This window comes from Pygocentrus nattereri, chromosome 5 (assembly GCF_015220715.1).
Source record: "Pygocentrus nattereri isolate fPygNat1 chromosome 5, fPygNat1.pri, whole genome shotgun sequence".
Classification (NCBI taxonomy): domain Eukaryota; kingdom Metazoa; phylum Chordata; class Actinopteri; order Characiformes; family Serrasalmidae; genus Pygocentrus; species Pygocentrus nattereri.
The window spans coordinates 21,167,702-21,191,511 of record NC_051215.1 but is presented as its reverse complement, the minus strand read 5'-3'; the positions used below and the strand labels follow the sequence as shown (position 1 = coordinate 21,191,511).

Sequence of the window (23,810 nt, the reverse complement as noted above, 5' to 3'; positions counted from 1 at the left end):
GTTTATTTGACATTTGTTAATGATACCTTTAGAGGGCGGCGGCGAGCGACGTTTGTTTATTCGATGTTTGTTAATGACGCCTTTAGAGGGCGGCGCTGAGCGACGTTTGTTTATTAGTGTTTATTAATGATACCTTTAGAGGGCGGCGCTGAGCGACGTTTGTTTTTTGGTGTTTATTAATGACACCTTTAGAGGGCGGTGCTATGCAACATTTGTTTATTTGATGTTTATTAATGATACCTTTAGAGGGCGGCGCTGAGCGACGTTTGTTTATTAGTGTTTATTAATGATACCTTTAGAGGGCGGCGCTGAGTGACGTTTGTATATTAGTGTTTATTAATGATACCTTTAGAGGGCGGCGCTGAGTGACGTTTGTTTATTTGATGTTTATTAATGACACATTTAGAGGGCGGTGCTGAGCGACGTTTGTTTATTAGTGTTTATTAATGACACCTTAAGAGGGCAATGCTGAGCGACGTTTGTTTATTATTGTTTATTAATGACACCTTTTGAGGGCGGTGCTATGCAACATTTGTTTATTTGATGTTTATTAATGATACCTTTAGAGGGCGGTGCTGAGCGACGTTTGTATATTAGTGTTTATTAATGATACCTTTAGAGGGCGGCGCTGAACGACGTTTGTTTATTAGTGTTTATTAATGACACCTTTAGAGGGCGGTGCTGAGCGACGTTTGTTTATTAGTGTTTATTAATGATACCTTTAGAGGGCGGCGCTGAGTGACGTTTGTATATTAGTGTTTATTAATGACACCTTTAGAGGGCAGTGCTGAGTGACCTTTGTTTATTTGATGTTTATTAATGACACATTTAGAGGGCGGTGCTGAGCGACGTTTGTTTATTAGTGTTTATTAATGACACCTTTAGAGGGCGGCGATGAGCGACGTTTGTTTATTTGATGTTTATTAATGACACCTTTAGAGGGAGGTGCTGAGCGACGTTTGTTTATTAGTGTTTATTAATGATACCTTTAGAGGGCGGCGCTGAGTGACGTTTGTATATTAATGTTTATTAATGACACCTTTAGAGGGCGGCGCTGAGCGACGTTTGTTTATTTGATGTTTATTAATTACACCTTTAGAGGGCGACGCTGAGTGATGTTTGTTTATTTCATGGTCATTAACATTTACAAACATCAAATTAATAAACATCACTCAGCGCCACCTTCTAAAGGTATCATTAACAAACATCAAATAAACAAACGTCACTCAGTGCCACTCTATCAGGTCGACATTTGTTAATGTGAACGGTGATTAATGACACCTATATAGGGCGGCGCTATGTAACATTTGTTTACTTGAAGCTTGTTAATGACACCTTTAGAGGGTGGCACTGAGTGACATGATGTTTGTTTATTTGATATTTTGTAATGATACCTTTAGAGGGCGGCGGTGAGCGACGTTTGTTCATTCGATGTTTGTTGATGACGCCTTTAGAAGGCAGAGCTGAGCGATGTTTGTTTATTTGATGTTTGTTTATTTTATGTTTGTTAATGACACCTTTTGAGGGCAGCGCTGAGTGACATTTGTTTATTAGTGTTTATTAATGACGCCTTTAGAGGGCGAAGCTGAGCGACATTTGTTCATTTGATGTTTATTAATGATACCTTTAGAGGGCGGCGCTGAGCGACGTTTGTTTATTAGTGTTTATTAATGATACCTTTAGAGGGCGGCGCTGAGCGACGTTTGTTTATTAGTGTTTATTAATGATACCTTTTGAGGGCGGCGCTCAGCGACGTTTGTTCATTCGATGTTTGTTGATGACACCTTTAGAGGGCAGTGGTGAGCAACGTTTGTTTATTAGTGTTTATTAATGATACCTTTAGAGGGCGGCGCTGAGTGACGTTTGTATATTAGTGTTTATTAATGATACCTTTAGAGGGCGGCGCTGAGTGACGTTTGTTTATTTGATGTTTATTAATGACACATTTAGAGGGCGGTGCTGAGCGACATTTGTTTATTAGTGTTTATTAATGACACCTTAAGAGGGCGGTGCTATGCAACATTTGTTTATTTGATGTTTATTAATGATACCTTTAGAGGGCGGTGCTGAGCGACGTTTGTTTATTATTGTTTATTAATGACACCTTTTGAGGGCGGTGCTATGCAACATTTGTTTATTTGATGTTTATTAATGATACCTTTAGAGGGCGGTGCTGAGCGACGTTTGTATATTAGTGTTTATTAATGATACCTTTAGAGGGCGGCGCTGAACGACGTTTGTTTATTAGTGTTTATTAATGACACCTTTAGAGGGCGGTGCTGAGCGACGTTTGTTTATTAGTGTTTATTAATGATACCTTTAGAGGGCGGCGCTGAGTGACGTTTGTATATTAGTGTTTATTAATGACACCTTTAGAGGGCAGTGCTGAGTGACCTTTGTTTATTTGATGTTTATTAATGACACATTTAGAGGGCGGTGCTGAGCGACGTTTGTTTATTAGTGTTTATTAATGACACCTTTAGAGGGCGGCGATGAGCGACGTTTGTTTATTTGATGTTTATTAATGACACCTTTAGAGGGCGGTGCTGAGCGACGTTTGTTTATTAGTGTTTATTAATGATACCTTCAGAGGGCGGCGCTGAGTGACGTTTGTATATTAATGTTTATTAATGACACCTTTAGAGGGCGGCGCTGAGCGACGTTTGTTTATTTGATGTTTATTAATTACACCTTTAGAGGGCGACGCTGAGTGATGTTTGTTTATTTCATGGTCATTAACATTTACAAACATCAAATTAATAAACATCACTCAGCGCCACCTTCTAAAGGTATCATTAACAAACATCAAATAAACAAACGTCACTCAGTGCCACTCTATCAGGTCGACATTTGTTAATGTGAACGGTGATTAATGACACCTATATAGGGCGGCGCTATGTAACATTTGTTTACTTGAAGCTTGTTAATGACACCTTTAGAGGGTGGCACTGAGTGACATGATGTTTGTTTATTTGATATTTTGTAATGATACCTTTAGAGGGCGGCGGTGAGCGACGTTTGTTCATTCGATGTTTGTTGATGACGCCTTTAGAAGGCAGAGCTGAGCGATGTTTGTTTATTTGATGTTTGTTTATTTTATGTTTGTTAATGACACCTTTTGAGGGCAGCGCTGAGTGACATTTGTTTATTAGTGTTTATTAATGACGCCTTTAGAGGGCGAAGCTGAGCGACATTTGTTCATTTGATGTTTATTAATGATACCTTTAGAGGGCGGCGCTGAGCGACGTTTGTTTATTAGTGTTTATTAATGATACCTTTAGAGGGCGGCGCTGAGCGACGTTTGTTTATTAGTGTTTATTAATGATACCTTTTGAGGGCGGCGCTCAGCGACGTTTGTTCATTCGATGTTTGTTGATGACACCTTTAGAGGGCAGTGGTGAGCAACGTTTGTTTATTAGTGTTTATTAATGATACCTTTAGAGGGCGGCGCTGAGTGACGTTTGTATATTAGTGTTTATTAATGATACCTTTAGAGGGCGGCGCTGAGTGACGTTTGTTTATTTGATGTTTATTAATGACACATTTAGAGGGCGGTGCTGAGCGACGTTTGTTTATTAGTGTTTATTAATGACACCTTAAGAGGGCGGTGCTATGCAACATTTGTTTATTTGATGTTTATTAATGATACCTTTAGAGGGCGGTGCTGAGCGACGTTTGTTTATTATTGTTTATTAATGACACCTTTTGAGGGCGGTGCTATGCAACATTTGTTTATTTGATGTTTATTAATGATACCTTTAGAGGGCGGTGCTGAGCGACGTTTGTATATTAGTGTTTATTAATGATACCTTTAGAGGGCGGCGCTGAACGACGTTTGTTTATTAGTGTTTATTAATGACACCTTTAGAGGGCGGTGCTGAGCGACGTTTGTTTATTAGTGTTTATTAATGATACCTTTAGAGGGCGGCGCTGAGTGACGTTTGTATATTAGTGTTTATTAATGACACCTTTAGAGGGCAGTGCTGAGTGACCTTTGTTTATTTGATGTTTATTAATGACACATTTAGAGGGCGGTGCTGAGCGACGTTTGTTTATTAGTGTTTATTAATGACACCTTTAGAGGGCGGCGATGAGCGACGTTTGTTTATTTGATGTTTATTAATGACACCTTTAGAGGGCGGTGCTGAGCGACGTTTGTTTATTAGTGTTTATTAATGATACCTTTAGAGGGCGGCGCTGAGTGACGTTTGTATATTAATGTTTATTAATGACACCTTTAGAGGGCGGCGCTGAGCGACGTTTGTTTATTTGATGTTTATTAATTACACCTTTAGAGGGCGACGCTGAGAATGTTTGTTTATTTCATGGTCATTAACATTTACAAACATCAAATTAATAAACATCACTCAGCGCCACCTTCTAAAGGTATCATTAACAAACATCAAATAAACAAACGTCACTCAGTGCCACTCTATCAGGTCGACATTTGTTAACGTGAACGGTGATTAATGACACCTATATAGGGCGGCGCTATGTAACATTTGTTTACTTGAAGCTTGTTAATGACACCTTTAGAGGGTGGCACTGAGTGACATGATGTTTGTTTATTTGATATTTTGTAATGATACCTTTAGAGGGCGGCGGTGAGCGACGTTTGTTCATTCGATGTTTGTTGATGACACCTTTAGAGGGCAGTGGTGAGCAACGTTTGTTTATTTTATGTTTGTTTTTTTGATGTTTATTAATGATACCTTTAGAGCGGCACGTTAAGTGACGTTTGTTTATTTGATATTTATTAATGACACCTTTAGAGGGCGGCGGTAATCGACCTTGAGGGTTCAGTGTTAGGGGCGAGGGTTGAAATGGGAATGGTCCTTTTTACCGATGACTATCATGCGATATAACTAATCAGCTAATTTGAACACTTTGGGCTTGTACTTTTTAGATCTGCATAAAAAAACAATGCAATTAACTGTTAATCACAATTATTTTCATGGCAATTAACTCTCAACTAAAACTGTATGATCATTACAGGCCGACCCTGTGCTCTCAATTTTGAAATGTTTGTGAATTAAAATGTGAATGTCCCACATTTTCCTTTCATACCAATAAAAATACACAGTGTCAGGCAAAAAAGGTCACCATACTAAAGCTGTGCTTCCTTTTATTTCATGCAAAGTGTGGTGAGGGCTCCGAAAAGTTAAATGTCAAAGTCGTACAGGTTTAAAAGGGTGCAGGGCACACTCTTCAGTTCACTCTGGGGGTGCAGTTTTTGTGGTTTCGCCCTGCTTTTCACACTGCACACTGCAAATATCTGCAAAAGCCATCATGAAACATGCTTGGAGATGTAATGCTGATGCAACTGTACCCCAAATATCATGTTATGCCTGAAAGCAAGAGCACCAACTATATCAAACAGACCTTTGTTGGTAAATTGCACAGCCTAAAGAGAAAACAGGACAGATATGCCCCTAGATGACCCTTGGTGGTTATCTAGGGTTGCTAATGGAACACTATGCGAGAGCTGCCCTCTAGTGGCTGTCAGGCTGAGGCCATACAGCTGGAACCAGAAGTTATAATCAGGCTTATAATCATGAGTCATCATAATCAGTATATAATCAGTAAATGTTTGCATCTGTTTGGCTGGAAAGAATGATGGGGTCTCGCTGCACATTTAAGACTGATGTATGTAAATAAGCTCTGTTCTGATTGGCTGTCCTGTATTATGTGTCATTCACAAGCCAGTCTGGGACGAAACACTACTTATAATTTCAGTGCAAGTCTCATGCCGAACTTACTCTGCTGAGTAAATATACAGCACAAAAGCTTCCTGATGGCGGCTGCTGCTGCTGTTACGCTCTGCTCCACATTTTGGTTCTGTTTTGTCTGTGCCTCTGTTCTGTCTGGTTGCAACTGTAATAAGTGCAATTCCCCTCTGGAATCAATAAAGTATTCTGATTCAAAGTTGTAGCCTCATTCCATGATCCAGTCCATGTTCCCAGCTCCACTCTGTGCTCCAGTCCATACTTCGGCCTATACTCCAGTCCATGCTCTAGTTAAGTTCGGGTTATGACATCATCAGGTGGGAAGAGCAAAACAGGCTCCTCGACAGTTTTTGTTCACTTGTTTGCCTGTTTGTTTGTTCTCTGACTGTTTTGCTGTTTGACTGCTTTGATCTCTGACCTTGCTTTGCCCATTTAACCCTGTTAGCTCACTGTATATCTCTGTCACTGTATATAGCTTCACCAGGTTTAGGGTTTGGCTGCCACTCTGGGTTTTGGGTTTAGTCTGTGTGCACCACTCCATTCTTTTAAGATCTGACTGTAGACCAGGTCACAACAATTCTGACCAGAATGGAAGATTACATACCCAGCCATTACCATGTCTTGGGATGTCTTTAAGACATGCCCCATCTTCAAGGCACACAAAATAATGACTTCTTTGTCTTAAGACATTAACTTTCATGTCTCAAGACAAAGACAGTGTCTTCACTCATACGTCTTAAGACGTCCTTGAGATGTCTTGACTTAAGAAAATGTCTCAAGACATCTTATAAATATGGTCAAGACATCTTAAGACACGGTGTCAGCTGGGTATGTAGCTTAAATGCATGCCGTGTTTATCTGAGTGTTGTGTGCACACAAACCCACTCACCATGCCCCCCGTACACTCGCGACACTCCTGCAGGCAGGCCACATTGGCCCAGGTACTGTAGGCTTTGAGGCCGGCCACTAACGCCTGCAGTGGCCGATTGCTCTGGAGGTCCTCTCCCTGGCACAGAGCATCATCCATCAAACCAGCTGTGTACCTGCACAAGCACAGCGACATGTTAGCACCAGTCAAAATGCTCCTCTTTCGCCTTCTCCTCAATTTTAATACAACCGTTTGTGATTGAACTGTATAAATTTGGAAATTTTAATATGAATTTCACAGTTTCTTAGTGTTTTTCCCCCTTTTGCTGTTGTAGCAGCCACAGACTCCAATCACTAACAGTGACAAAAGCCTATGATGAGCAGATCAGAGTTGTGTGAACTTTGTGTGAGTTTCAATAGATAAGACCAAAAAACAAATCTGACCTTTTACTACAAAGAAGTCAATTTCACACACTTGCTTCCGTGTGAATAGTGACCTAGAAATCGTGCAGAAAGGCTGTTCATTTGCAGAATAAACTGAGAACAAGCCAACGTTTTAGAAGTGGTCTCATTCAAGACTTCTGCCGACACAGTTTCTGATCCTGCAGAGCTCAGCGACCCAAGGACAGCTGATCCAAGTTTATTTAAATGTCATCAGAATCTTGTCAATGATCAATGTGATCAACGTGATCAGTGTGATTCCACTCCATGTAACTTAAGTCACATGTGTTTTTTTGTCGCTTTCTGCATAAATATTGGTCTGACTGTTGTGAGATAGTTACAAAGGTTTTAGGCATCAATGTCAGAATGAATCCCTCTATTCCGATGTTTGGTGTTTCCACTGATCAATAGAGTTCAATTGGATATTATTCCAGACAGTGAGCATCAGTCTGCTAGCTTGATAAGGTCCTCTCCTGCCACTCCTGGTCCACCCTCGGACCACCCAGATTACTTTACTACATGCAAGCTCTAACTAGTTTTAATCTCCTCAAACATGCACAGAGACTTTCATTTTAGAAAATAAACTGAGAGTGACTAAAAATGATTTTACAGAAAATTAATTTTAAAAATTTAATCGTTTGTTTGATTAAACATGAACATTTGCAAGGGAATGCACTTAATTCCTTGAAAAGCACATTTTGTAAAAGAAAAAAATTTAGTAAGTAATTTATAGCATTAAAAATATTTTTTTCCGTCACTGGGATGGAGGGGTAGTAATTTTAGGGCAACTTTCCAGCAACCAAATCAAACCAAGGCTCTTTTATTGCTGTGTGACACAATTTGGGCAGCCCTCACCACCACTCACAAGATTTCATTAAAATTAAACCTGTTTCAGTGAAACAGATGTACTGTTTGTACTAGCTCTTACAGACACAATCAGGGTTTTTTGAAGCTATTTTTAATCAAATATCTCACAGGTTATCAAAGAGTAGAACCTTTAAGAGCCAACAAGCAGAACAGTGGCAAAAACTTTATAAAGACACAGAATTTTGCTGGTTGATCAAGGAAATGAAGTATTTAGTATTTAGAAGTATTTGGATATTTTAGTGTTCAAAATGCTCAGACACAACTAATCAGAACAACTGTAAGGGGAATTCCACCTATTTTTCATAATTTCTACATGCTTAAATGATTGAGATGCAAACGAAGTCATTCAGAGCACATCTTACTGTTAGTGCCATTAGTAGTAGTGTTAGTATGAAAATGTATATACACCAAAGTTCCATAAGAATTCACTCATCTATCTTCACATGTATATAAACTTGAGTGACATCCCATTCTTAATCCATAGGGTTTAATATTATGTCGGCCCACCCTTTGCAGCTAAAACAGCTTCAACTCTTTTGGGAAGGCTTTCCGCAAGGTTTAGAAGTGTGCTTATGGGAATTTTTGACCGTTCTTCCAGAAGCGTATTTGTGAGGTCAGACATAGATGTTGGATGAGAAGGCCTGGCTCACAGTCTCCGCTCTAATTCATCCCAAAGGTGTTCTATTGGGTTGAGGTCAGGACTCTGTGCAGGCCAGTCAAGTTCTTCCACACCAAATTCGCTCATCCATGTCTTTATGGACCTTGCTTTGTGCACTGGTGTGCAGATATGTTAGAATAGGAAAGGGCCATCCCCAAACTGTTCCCACAACGTTGGGAGCATGAAATTGTCCAAAATCTCTTAGCATTAAGAGTTCCTTTCACTAGAACTAAGGGGCCGAGCCCAACTCCTGAAAAACAAGCCCACATCATAATCCCCCCTCCACCAAACTCTACACTTGGCACAATGCAGTCAGACAAACACCGTTCTCCTGGCAATTATTATAAGGGTTTAAAACGACATCACCATCTATTTGACTGGAAAGAAGAGTTACAGCCTCATACGACGCCCAGCTTCTGAATGTAGCTTATGAAATATGAAAGCTATAAAGAATATGACCAAGTGCATTTTGGAACCACTGGTGGTTCCAAGGAGTTCAAAAGGGTAAATATTTCCTACAGAAAACCTACGTTTTATTTTTCAATCACAGAATACATGAAGAAGATGCAAAAATAAATGAAATAAACCAAAGAAAAGACAGAATGGTGGGTGTAGAAAAAGACATAAAGCACATTCTAAACTGTTTGGTTCTGCCACTCCTAAATTCTAGCAATCCAGACAAACCTCAGGACAAACAGTACCTCTGTGCCTCATCAATAGTCCCCAAAGAAAACTTATTATTTCAGATTTTCCACTATTTTCCATCATCAACATTTCATATAAACTCAGAAGAGTCATGTAGGTTCTCTAGTGGTTCTGGATGGTAAATAAAATGTCTACATTTGTGTTGTAGTCATGGCGACGCCTGGTTCCCATCACCACCACTGTAAAGACATCTGAACCATTTCACACCAAACCACTCTGAATCTCTGTTTAACTGAATTTGTTGAAACTTTGAAAAAAATAAGGAGTTCCCCTTTAAGAAAGCAGGTTATGCTGTTAAAGATGTGATTGCACTGAAAAACGCAGGCTTCTACCTTTCTGTTTCAAGCTGAAACAATCTTATCATGAAAAAATATAAATAAAAGCTGAAGATAACAGGCCTGTTCCTGTGGTCACATCTACCCCTGCCTCTCTCTTGTTGTTTCTCTCTCTTTCTGTAGTGATAATACTGAGAATCAGATGCCATGGCAGCAGTGTTGAGGCTTTATAAATAACCATGTAAAGCGCAATTTTCTGCGAAGCCACAGCTGAACTCTCTTTTCCTCTCACTCTTTCTCTCTCTCTTTTTCTCTGGGTCTGCGGTAATTCTCAGAAAGAGTACTGTGCGACATGTGCACATCCTTCAATAAAGCTAAGCTAACAGGGAACCACAGCCTCTTATTCTTCACACCATCCAACCTAACTGTGCTTGATTTTAATAAAGCTTCTCCTTTCAGAAGCCTGGGATACATTACACACAGAGAGAGACATCAAGTGGTGATGCACAGAAGTGCCTGTGCTTATACACTTTATTTCCAAAAGTATGCACTCACCTGGCTTCACATACATATGAACATGAGTGACATCCCATTCCTAATCCATAAGGTTTAATATGATGTTGGCCCACCCTTTGCAGATAAAATAGCTTCAACTCTTCTGGCAAGGCTTTCCACAAGCATTAGGAGTGTGTTAATGGGAATTTTTGACCATTTCTCCTGAAGCGCATTTGTGAGGTCAGACATTGATGTTCCCACTGTTCCCAAAATGTTGGAAGCATGAAATTGTCCAAAATCTCTTGGTGCTGAAGCATTAAGAGTTCCTTTCACTGAAAGTAAGTGGTCAAGCCCAGCTCCTGAAAAACAACCCCACACCATAATCCCCCTCCACCAAACAAGGTCAGTGGGCCACCCGGACAACAACAAGCAAAATGCCAGTGAACCAATGGCTTTGCCGACATCGGGTCAACAGTGGATCACTATCCTCTTGCTATCAGGGTAAATTTACTAAATTTATAGTCAAAACAACTACTAACTCTTACAAGCTAAGGTCATTTTCATAGAACAGAGTCACACATGTCATATGTGGCCAGGCTACTCAAATACTTCATTATTCGAAAGTCAAATGCTAAAAAAAACTGATATCTTTAGAAATTTGGCCATTTTATAATCAAAAATTCAACTAGCGCCTAATTTTATTTTTATTTTTGACTATACAGACTTTGAAAGTACTCGTCAGCTCAAGTACCTTTTTAAGAAATTGTTACTTATATTTGACTTATATTCTGTAATTTATTCCATTAACTATGTTTTTCATTTATTTTAACTATGTTTGATCTGTTATTTGCTGAATTTTCCACACTTTATTCTGATTTCTGTATTGGCCCAGCTAGACTGTAAATGAAGGTTCCCTCACTGTACTGTGAGTTTAAATACAGGTTGATCGATTAACTGTTTGAAGAAAAATTAAATACAAGAACTAATGTAGGACATGGGCTCTTCAAGCTGTATTACTGAACGTGCTGCATGTGTGAATAAAATGAAAGAGACAAAAAACTGAGGTAACACAGAGTTTGGCATTCAAGGAAATAATGGGCTAATGCTGTGAATCTTCTTGTTGGGTCAGACAAGAAGAGAAGCGATCAGCCAACCAGAGAAACCTCTCCCTGCAGGGGCAGTCAAATTGGCAGTCAGACTGACCTGGTGGTGAAGGTGAGGGCGAGGGTGGCGGCCAGGTGGGGCATCAGCCTCAGATACTGCGTCTGATGCTCAATTATCTTAACCTCATCCTGGTCTTTGGGTCCAAACTGCCTGCGGCTGCGAGAGAGAGAGAGAGGGAGGAGGACAAAGAGGGAGGGAAGACAAAGAGAGTCTGTGTTATATGTAAAGGCACTAACGTTGATGTGGTCGTAACAAATGTGTGATAAAGTGCACACATCTCTGTGTTCACGCTCTGTAAGAGCTGCTGTGGTGGACCCTCAGCCTGGTGCTCGGAGAGCAGTGCGTCTCTCTTTGCTGAGGTGCTGAGATGTGGTGATACGTGCACCTGTTACCCCTGAGTTACCGCAGGCTGTATCTCTGAATCTACTCGCTGCAGGTGGCTTCCCCACAAGACAGGAGAGAAGTAGGGCTGAGTGGTGTACGTGTAAGTGTATGTGTGGCTGGTTTCCAACGTGACAGCATCTCAAAGAAATGCCCCCCTGCGTGGGTGTCTCACAGTCTCACACCAGCCACTGAGCCATCCTTCACTGAAGGGCAGCGGACAAAACTTGAAATAAGCCTTTTACGACAGCTTACATACGTTTATAGAAGTTTATCCCAACAAGCATCACGTGTTCTAACACTTACTGAGCTGAAATGACATCAAGATTGACACAAAAACAGCTTCTAATGACAGCTGACACTTGCTGGAGTGATCCTTCATAAATGTTTATGTAGGTTTATGTCAGCTGACATGAAAGGCTTGTGTATCCATACAAATGCTGCTGCTCAATAAAGCGCTACCACGTAATCTAACTGCTGCAACTGATTTTCACTTGCTATTTTTAGCTGGTGCACATACATGACACGGGCTCAGTCAACTCACAGTCAGCTTTCAGACACACTCCAAGCTCACCTACACTTCAAAACACAGTGCATGTGGAGGAAAAGCAAAATAGCTAGGCCTGTAACAGTATATTAAAATTTTAGGTGGGTCAAACACCACGGAGGCCTGAGTGTCTACAGCCACACACAAACGTTTGAACAACACCGTCCCTGACAACTGACATCTATGTTCATTTATACCGGTCTCGGACTGAAAAACAATTTTATGCTAAATTTCCTGTTAGAACAGCTCAGTCAGATTGTATTGGAGTGCCTGTAGTTAATGAATAATAAGCTTTTGTATGTAATAATGTTTATTGCATCTTTTTAAATGTTCTGTTTATAATCAGGTTATAATCTCTTTATATTCTCCTACATCTTCCAACATTTATTTTCATCTTTGCATTATCTCCTTTGTAAAGCACTTTGAATGACAGCAGTGTACTAAAGGTGCAATATAATTAACTCTGCCTTGCCCACGTAAACAGTAATTTTTGTAATAAATAAACAGTAATTTTGACAATTTTAGCTCATTTTGAGCTCAAAAAACACAGCAAACACAGCTTTGAACAGCTGATCACACAGAAAATAATCATATTTTACATCAAAACACTAAAAAGTGCTGAACTGCAGAAAATATGGTAATTCTTAATGTTCCACAAATATTCTTAATGTTCCACAAATATACACACATTTAAACATTATTTAAATGTGTCTAGTCTAGTTTATGTGTGTGTGCATATATATTTGCATGTGTGTATGCATACATACATTCATGTGTGTGTGTGTGTGTATATATATATATATATATATATATATATCTCTGTGTGTGTGCTTATATATTTATGTTTGTGTATGTGGATATATATTTGTGTGTGTGTACATATATATTTGTATTTGTGTGTGTGTACATTTATATTTGTGTGTGTGTGTATATATACACACATTTAAACATTATTTTCCCAAGTCTAAATATAAGGCTGAGTGTTTGGGACAGACAACTCTCAATACAAAGTAGCCTATAAATGACAATTTCCTATATATTTAGCTTATTACTATCTATATTAATGCTTTGGATTAAAATAGATTATTATATCCCTTATCAATATAATAAGGTCTGAATGCCTTGTGTTTTTGTCTGAATAGTTTATCACAATACTTCACATATCTTCAAAAATCACATCAGAATCACAGTTCAGATATGGTGATGATATAATATGGTGGGCCTCTGGTGATTCTCACCCCTAAACACAGACACAAACAGACCTGAGAGATAGCTCAGATAAATCAGAGTCAGACTTGAGACAGGATCATTAAGGCTTGAGGTTAGAGTCAGTTCTGACCCATAACCAGACCACACAGGAGACGCCACCTGTGAGTGAGTGTGTGTGGGTGCAGTCAGGGGAAGTCCTCTCTGAGAACATCACCCCCACGCACACACACCCACACACACAAGCTGCACTTTCTGAAGCAGACACTTTTCCACGGCCTACCACGGCCCCCTGCAGGCCATTAGTGTTACTGCAGCCACAGACTCTCACCACAGTGCTCACCAAAGCTACAAAATCAGTGGTCACCAACTTCTCTAGATGCTACCATACTTAAATAAGAGGGTTCTTCAAGGGTTTCTTAGTAAAGACAATGTTTCTTTATAGAACCATGAACACTCAAAGAACCCTCTGCATGATTAAATGGCTCTTTGTATGGTAAAATGGTTCTTTAGACTGATGGAGATGGTTCTATGCAGAACCATTTTGATACTACTTTGATTACAATATTGTTACCAGGCAAAGAACCCTTTTTGGTACTATACAGAACCCTTTTTGTGTGTATATGGTTCTATATAGCGCCAATTGTTATATGCTATTGTTCTTTGAGTCTACATGGTTCTATACAGAACCACTGTCCTTACTAAAGAAACCTTGAGGACCATCCTTTTTAAGAGTGTACACTACATTTTTAATTGTATTTTTTAAAGTATCCCTTATTAACAGTTCATATTGTGACCCATTTCAATTTTGGAAATTGCTAATAAATTTTATTATTTTTTTACTGGTTTGACATTTTCTTATGTTTTTACCTTTTGATTTCACTCAAGAAGTGCAGAACAGTGCTTTTTGGATGCATGGCATTTCACCATGCAGGAGAACACCATCATGAAAGCTGAGCAGAAAAGAGGAAAGTTGATGTAGTCATGTAACAAAATTAACCAATCAAACGACAGGAGCGAATAGCAAGAAGATGAATGCCAAACCACAGATAATTTGATAATCTGGTCAAAAACTGCTTTCACATCTGATCAAACATACCGAACTCACATAGCAAGAGGTCCCTGGTCTAGAAAAAAGCTGTGCCGAGATGTACAGAACGAGCAGGATGGCAAGAGTCTTCATATGCTCCTCACTAACACCTTTCACCACTTCTTTCTCCAGTGATCACCAGCGCTGGTCCTGGAGATCTACCTTCCTGCAGAGTGTAGCCTCAACCACAATCAGCCACACCTGCTCCAGCTAATTTAAATTTAAAGGTACTGATTGGCTGGATCAGGTGCGCTAGTATTGAATAAAAAGGAGGCAGCACTTCAGACACAGATTGGAACTAAACTCTGCACGAAAGCAGATTTCCATGAAGAGGGTTGTCGGCAAACTCTGTCAACCTCTAATCATTCTGATTTACCGCCGCCACCATTCTCACTGCTTAATCCATCCACAATTCAACACTTGTGTTGAAGGCAAACCAGCATTGGTCATCCTCTAGTCCTTCATCAGTGGTCACAGGATCCTGTAAAGCATGTTTACATTAATGAAAGTAGGCTTAGTCATTGGATGTTAAAGCTGTAGGTTTTTGTGTCTAATAAAGAGGAGCTTTTAGTGACGGAAGCTGCCCCTTCAGACGAGCTAATTCTAAAGCTAACACTAGAGCTGATCAGAGCAATGTTAGATGATGAGGAGGATTCGGTGTCTTTTACACGAGATCTTTCAGCAAACTCTAAAGAAACAGTACAAAGAGCTGAATTAATATTTATCTTTTCACAGAATGTTTTAATCACTGATTTGAGCGCAGGGTTTAATCTGACTGATTTACTGAGATAATTGTCAGGAAATAATCTAAGAGAAGCTAACTACACCCCTGAAAAATGGTTCTTCAAGGGTTCTTTAGTAAAGGACACAAATAAAGGGCTCTTTGCATTATTCAGATTGATAGAGAATGTGTTGTATATGACAGCACCAAAACGGGTCCTTTTATTGTTACGATGACAAACAATAGAAGAACCCTTTTATATAGAATTCTTTTCTAAAATGGGTAATGCCAGGAACCATCTACAGGACGTTCTCCATCGATCTGAAGAACCATTTCACAGTGCAAAGAACCCCATTTCCAAAAAAGTTGGGATGCTGTGCAAATTATAAATAAAAACAAAATGCAATGATTTGCAGATCCATTTCGTCCCAATATTTCAATGGAAAAACTACAAAGACAACATACCAAATGTTGAAACTGAGAATTTTTTATTTTTTTTTTAATATTTGCCCGTTCTGAATTTGATGCCTGGCTGGTAAAGTTGTGTCATACTAAAAATTGCTAAAGAGAGGCAGAGTCTTTCAGAAGTAAAGATGAGGAGGGGTTCATCACTCTGTAACAAGAGAAAGAGTGCAACAAGAACTTTTGCTTTTCATTGTCTACGGTACATAATATCATTAAAAGATTCAGAGAATCTGGAGAAATCTCTATATGTAAAGAACAAGGCTGAAAATCAGTATTTGCTGGCCGTGATCTTTGGGCCCTCAGATGGTACTGCATTAAAAACAGACATGATGGTGGAGGGATACATGCAGGGTGCTGTGCAACATAATAGTCCCCAAAGAAAACTTATTATTCCAGATTTTCCATTATTTTTCATCATCAACATTCCATATAATCTCAGAGGACTCATGTAGGTTCATGGTGGCTCTGGATAGTAAATAAATGGTCTATATCTGTGTTGTAGTCATGGCGACGCCTGGTTCCCATCACCACCACTGCAAAAACATCTGAGCCATTTCACACCAAACCACTCTGAATCACTCTGATTAAAAATGTAATTCTTCTTTAGGGAATAACTATGTTGGAAAATGAGATTTAAGTGTGAAAAAACATTTTAAAGTTTACTATAATGTAGAGTTTACATACAAATCATATTTCTAGAACCTTTAGTTTATGTGTAGAAACTTTAAAAAGGTTCTTCAGACAAACAGATTTACAGAAGTGGTTAAGAGTCAGTAAGTCTCTCTACATTGCAGCATTTCACTTTATAGCTTCAACAGGTAAGCAGAATGTAGGCTTGAACAGGCAAATATAAAACAGGCAACAGAAAATGAAAAAAATGATAATCAGTTTATAATCGCTGCTTGGCATCTTGAATCGATACCGAATTGAATCATGAGGTGCATAAATATTCTCACATCTGCAAAACAGGCTTGTGCTGGAGTTTTAAGAGCAGTTTTCATGCCGATGGCCAAAGAGGTTTTATTTTTTATTCCATTGTCTGAGAAGTACCCGCTGTGTGGGCGGCTGGGTGGGTTCTCTGCACTCTTTGATGCAGCATTTCTATAATATGTGTGATTTTCTGATGTGTGGGCGTAAAAAGGGGCTGTTTTGCAAATGGAAAACCTGCAACCATAGAAAGCAAACATTTCCTCCCTCTCTCTCTCACTCTCTCTCTCTCTCTCTCTGTCTCTCTCTGTGTCTCTCTCTCGCTCTCTCTGGGGATACCATCTTTGGAGGCAACTCTTCCACCCACGCACATGCGAAAACGCACACGCACACTCATGCAAAGCCACATGTAAGGACGAGAGAGCGCAGCAGATGCGGGGAGGCCGAGAGTCCCCTTCTGACGGGATGTTCTCTGCGGTGAGCAGACTCTCCACACGTCACTGCTACCAAGCGCTATTCGCATTCATTTGCAGACCTGCTTGTTTTCTCCTCTTTCTGCCTCATGACCACATAAATGGCTTTTATAGTTTGTGCATCCTGTTTTGATCTCAGCTCTCCTTTTCTGAACTGAAATGGCAACAAAGTAGTGACAAACTGAGAGGGCTCAGGTGGTCTGACAAACGACACAGGTGGGCTCGTCATCCACCTGGTTCATGTGCAATTTAAAAAAAAAACGATGTAAAAGCCAGAGATTTGGCAAAAAACGAATCACAAAAAGGAGCTTTTCCGCTTAGATGAAGTGAGTCGATAAAAGAGAAACACAAAAAACAGTGACGGAAACTGATTTTTGGAAGTCACTTGTTTTATGCACTCACACCAGATGCCGCCAGCTAACATTATCATCTGGCTACTCCCATTTAATGCTGGCACAGTAGGCAGAGTGTCAGATGTGGTTTTGCCACAGCTGGGCTTGGCTAGTACTTGTAGGCTATATCTTGTGTATGATCCCAGATAGCAGACAGTTTTGCACCAATTCTGGCTTTCTCCTGTGAGTGTTGGTTGACTACCAAGTAAGATGTCAGACACGCAGGCTATGTGTCTAATTTTGTGGGACAATTCTGGCATGAATGTTGTGGACCAACAATGTACTTGGGCCAGATTCGGGCCATATCCTTAAGTTCAACTTACTTTACAATGTGTGGGCCAGTTCTGGGCTGAGGACCCAGCAAATACCGGGCCAGAACAAATCAAGGATGTGACCCACAAGTGAGCTAGACAAGTTTTGCTAACTTAGTGGTTGCCTACAAGGGCGATACTAGGGCGAGATTAGGAATGAGGTTCAGAACAGGGCCAGATGCCATATAGCTGCCTATGGTTTTGCCTCCTGCTGGCATTAATGTTGTGGGCCAACAAATTACATTTAAGGCATTTGGCATATGCTCTTATCCAGAGCGACGTACAGTTTGATCATTTTACACAGGTAGGTGAAGGTGATGTTAGGAGTCTTGCCCAAGAACTCTTAGTAAGATAGTGTAGGGTGCTTGCCCTGGTGTGGGGGTGAACCCCAGTCTACAGCGTAGAAGGCAGAAATGTTACCCACTACACTATACGAACCACTATATACCCACTACACTACACCATCCACTATATACCCACTACACTATGCCAACCATGGTATATACCCACTACACTACACCAACCTCTATATACCCACTACACTATAGCAACCGCTATATACCCACTACACTACACCAACCGCTATATACCCACTACACTACACCAACCACTATATACCCACTACACTATACCAACCACTATATACCCACTACACTACACCATCCACTATATACCCACTACACTATACCAACCATGGTATATACCCACTACACTACACCAACCTCTATATACCCACTACACTATAGCAACCGCTATATACCCACTACACTACACCAACCGCTATATACCCACTACACTACACCAACCACTATATACCCACTACACTATACCAACCACTATATACCCACTACACTACACCATCCACTATATACCCACTACACTATACCAACCATGGTATATACCCACTACACTACACCAACCTCTATATACCCACTACACTATACCAACCAATAGATGGGCCAAAACAAACCCAAGTCAGCTCAGATCTGGCTAAACAGTGTAAAGTGCTTAGAACTGGCCCAAATTTGGCCCAACTACAGTGTTAATCCACAACATTCACACCACAATTTGTCCACAAACACGGACTTGAGGGAAAACCCTATTCTTGTCCATTTGCCTAACATCTGCCCAGTACTCAACCATCACTCACATACACTCTTAAAAAAGTGCTTCGAGGGTTCTTTAGTAAAGAAAATGGTTCTATATAGAACCAGGAAGACTTAATGAATCCTTTGTATGATTAAAGGGTTCTTTGTATGATGAAATGGTTCTTCAGATTGAGGAAGAATGTGTGGAATATGGGTTTATATGGAACCTTTTTGAAAAGGGTTCGACATAGTTCTTCTATTGTTACACTGTCAATCCTGTAACAATTGAAGTAGATGGTTCTATTTGAACAACACTTTCATGATGCAAAAACCCTTATATAAGAATCCCTGCGTGCTATCTGCGGTGTAGAAAAGCACTTGGCCCAACTCTGGCCAAAAACTCCAGCATTTATTTAAAAATTCCAACTGCTGATATATTTAGCAGAAGTCTGTTAATATCTGGATAAACTAAAAACATGTGCATGAAATTTTCTTGTTAACTGGAAAGTGTTATATTAACAGTTTTTTTCCAGCTAAAATACAGCACATAAGATTTACTAACAGGCTAATAACTGAGCAGACACACTGCTATGTGTGCATTGACTTCCAAGAATTCATACAAAACAGTAATTGATAAAAAATGTGTAGTTAGACTAGGAGCAGATATTCCATAAGAAGGTTTACCACAATATACAGCAGACAGATACTGTTAAAAATGTATAAAATATACTGCATTTTAGTCAAACAACTGCAGTTTTACCAGAGATGAATTACATACGCAGTTCTGGTTTCACAAGCTCCCACTTCACGGTCGCACTGTGATCTCAGGCTTTATTTGATGTTTGTAAAGCTGCTGTTGGTGTGAGCACCTTCACAGAACTACACTTTGACACTCAGCGTGCTATTCAGAGAAATACGTGTTCATCACGCAGCCCAAGAACATAACCTGGGTGAAATATAAATCCTGTTAAAAAAAAAAAAAACAGGATTCCATAAGGGAAATAACAGAAATTCCGAAAATGTAAAACCGACAACAAATTACAGCTACTAAAAGGGTCCATATCCTGGAAAACTGAATTTTCCTCTTTTAATTTAATAAAAAAATTGATGCATATGGACTGGCTCTCTCCCTGCACTGAAATAAATAAGATTGGAGAAAGATGTTCGGGTTGAACTGGTTTATATCACCTATAATTAAGCAATAGAAGATGAGAGGGAGTGTGGTATCATAAAATAGCATCACGGCTGTGATTTTGTGGCCGTAGATCATCACAGCCATGATGTTATTGGTGATAACGCACTCCTCGAGTGTTCTATTGCTTTTTTTAATACAACAGATAAATAAATAAAGTAAGAAATGAATAAACTGGGCCGTAAACGCAGTGTTTAATATGTTTTAATGTTCAGTTCCTTCCTCCAAATTATAGATCCTTAACGAGCAACTTGTTGCTACATCAGAGTAACAAGCTCCGCCCACTCGCTGCACAGCCAGCAGTTCATTCTCCAGCTCCGTACACTAAATTCCCAAACTATCATCACCACTGAGCAGCTTTTCAGTCGGTAGCTTTGACAGAAGAACAGCTAAACAACCTGGAATCAGCCAGAAATTAATCCAATACCATTATGTGTGAATAAAGCATGTTAGTTCACTCACACTGGTGTTTGTGTGTTTGCCTGAGCCCTCATTAGGTGTATCAGCCACTCACCAGGCTGGTACCCCAGTAAACATTGTTAAAGTCCCTGATTACATGGTTTAAAACATTTAAAAAATGTTTTAATAGTAAAGACATGCAGTGGAATTCAAGATATATTCAAAAATACATATCATATATTATCAGTTACCACTTACACTACAGGTGCACTTTGTAGTTCTACAGTTACAGACTGTAGTCCATCTGTTTCTCTGATACTTTGTTAGCCCCTTTTACCCTGTTCTTTAGTGGTCAGGACCCCCATGGACCCTCACAGAGCAGGTACTGTTTGGGTGGTGGATCATTCTCAGCACTGCAATAACACTGACATGGTGGTGGTGTGTTAGTGTGTGTTGTGTTGGTACAAGTGGATCAGACACAGCAGTGTGCTTATGGAAATTTTTGACCGTTCTTCCAGAAGCGCATTTGTGAGGTCAGACATTGATGTTGGATGAGAAGGCCTGGCTCACAGTCTCCACTCTAATTCATCCCAAAGGTGTTTTATTGGGTTGAGGTCAGGACTCTGTGCAAGCCAGTCAAGTTCTTCCACACCAAACTTACTCATTCATGTCTTTATGGATCTTGCTTTGTGCACTGGTGCTCAGTCATGTTGAAACAGGAAGGGGTCGTCCCCAAACCTGTTCCCACAAAGTTGGGAGCATGAAATTGTCAAAAAACCTCTTGGTGCTGAAGCATTAAGAGTTCCTTTCACTGGAACTATGTAGCCGAGCCCAACTCCTGAAAAACACCCCCACAACATAATCCCCCCTTCACCTAACTTTACACTTGACTCAATGCAGTCAGACAAGTACTGTTCTCCTGGCAACTGCCAAACCCAGGCTCGTACATTGGATTGCCAGACGGAGAAGCATGATTGGTCACTCCAGAGAACACGTGTCCACTGCTCTAGAGTCCAGTGGTGGCGCTTTATACGCCATGGCCTCTGTACCACCCAATGACTGCTAGTATCGGCTCCAGCATCCCTCCACAACCAAGAAGGACAAGCGGCATAGATAATTGGAAAATAAAATTTAAAAAGTAACATATTCAACACGTTCAGCCAAGGTTTCATCATATGGGCCCTTTAAAAATGTCACTCACATAATTTATTACAATGTCATGACATCATAAGCCATGATAAGAGGTTATGTAATTAGTATGATGTTACTTTATACATAAAAAGTAGCTTAGAGGTATCAAATACTGATTCATTCATGTCTCTCTCTCTCTCTCTCTCTCTGAGTCCTACCTGTGACTGTAGCGCACTGCGATGATGAGTCCGAGCTGTAAGAGGAAAGAGAAAAATGAAATCAATTCATGTCAATCAATGCAGTACATGATCAATATTTCCTTTTAACCAAAAGACCGTGTACCAGGGCCACACTGATGTAGGATTTCTGTAGTGATAATGGTAAAAATGATAAATGATAAATGATAATTAACTGACAGGATGGTAGGATACTTTTAATAATTAGCATTTTCAAAATAACCTCATACACATAGTGCAACGAATGTAAGATTACATTAATCGAGGAATGGATCAATTACTGATTTTTAAATCTGTAAAATTAATCACTTAATTGCTTAGAAATATGGACTTTTACTGTCATTCAGCAGTTTCACTAGTTCAGGTACTGACACACAGTATTTTACCATCATAACAACAATAACAGTCATTAAAATGAACCCAAATGTCTGTTTTTGGGAATTTAAATACTGTTTCTGTAAATTAATAGCAGCAATGTTAAAGAGGACCTACTATGCCCTACGTGTCAAACACAAGGCCCATAGGCCAAGTCAGGCCCGAAATCAACCTGCTCATTTCACCATGAGCTGCACTACAGTTCCCAGCATGCACTGCAACCTAACGTGCGCTCCCACCCCCTCCCCAACAATGATCTATGTGACAGCACCACAAAAAAAAAAAGACTGCTATTACAGTCTATTATTTTATATACAAAAACTTTGTTTTTAATTAAAATTATTTTTGAATCGTTCAAGTATTCAGTTCCTATTTTTTGCCATTGTAGTTTTGGCATGTTTTGAATAAACAATGGCCCATTTGGGTCACGACAAAATGTAAAAAGATTTAATAACACAGAGCTGTCCCACGGATTTACTGAGATTTTGTAATATAGACCTTCTAGTGGTTGAGTCTGACACTCCTGTATTATGCTCACTTTCAATGTTCAGAATTGTATTTTTTGGCTCCACTAGAATAAATTTATATCTCAATGTTCCAAACACATTATTTTTCTCAAACTGTTCAGAGCCCAGTGTGCTCTGACTGGTCAACTGCCAGAGCGGCATCCTGCTACAAGCTCCGTGCCTACACTGCTGTGGCTGTTCTCAAAGCGGTGACGGCTCTTTCATATCAGTTTGATCCAGAGTCGATCCTGAAAGTCTGGTACAAGCTGGTAGAGCTAATCCACCTTCACGGGTTAGACTGCAGCAGGACGTTCCCGAGAGAGAAGATTTTACTCTGTAGCTGTTTGTGTGAGGGTAGGTGTGCAGGCAGGAAGTAAGGACTGCGTTAAAAGATGACATCATCTTGTAACAAAGGAAAAGGGCTGGAATTCCAATGAGGCATTTCAGGCAGCTGAGAAAAGTGGGTTTTGTGGGAGAGAGGTTCTCCCTCTGGAGGGAATGCTGAGCTTTGTGACTTTACAGATCGGTTACATGCACAAAAAGCCACAACACACTAAAGGAAAGAGAAAAAATGGATAAGCATAATTTGAACATATGATTTATTTCCCAAAAACATATACTGGTGAGTAAATTTTACAGTGCTTTGACAGTGAAAATACTTGTTTTTATAGTCTTGTATGGCAAACACCTCTCACCCAGGCCCCGATGACGGCCGCAAGAGCCAGCAGTGAAACAGGATACAAACTCCGAGCAAGGACGAATCCCGGTGAGGACGGTGAGGAGAGAACTGTGAGTGAGTGGGGGGGACAGTGTGTAAATCCCGAGCACCACTGAGGGACACGAGTGACAGCATGAGGAGGACATCAGCCACAAGAGAGAGGACAACAACGACAGCCACAAAAGGCATGAAGGTGGGAAGAGAGTCCCGAACTCCGGCTGAGCTGCCGAGCAGGGGAGGCGATGGGGAGGCAGAACAAATGAGCTCTCGTTCCCTCTCAGCTACTGGGGAGCACCTTTTGAAAAGAGCAGAGAGGGAACAGAGAAAGAGGGACGACCAGCAGCGGTGACGAAAGACTGAAGAGCTGAAAAGCTTACATTGGATAAAAGGGCTGAAAAGTCTAGTATGAAACCACTGAACCAGCTTAGCTTTAGGTTTGATTTCGTTTGTTGGA

General features: G+C 40.1%; 1 protein-coding gene across 1 annotated transcript in view; it reads right to left on the bottom strand.

Moving 5' to 3' along the window:
* Nucleotides 1-23,810, bottom strand: part of acoxl (acyl-CoA oxidase-like) — a 138,021-nt gene that overhangs the window by 68,668 nt on the left and 45,543 nt on the right. The window contains exons 10-12 of the mRNA XM_017702657.2: nucleotides 21,740-21,774; nucleotides 11,238-11,354; nucleotides 6,616-6,769 (exon numbers count right to left, since the gene is read on the bottom strand). Of these exons, the coding sequence (XP_017558146.1) occupies nucleotides 6,616-6,769; nucleotides 11,238-11,354; nucleotides 21,740-21,774 (306 nt within the window). The remainder of the gene's footprint in view (nucleotides 1-6,615; nucleotides 6,770-11,237; nucleotides 11,355-21,739; nucleotides 21,775-23,810) is intronic.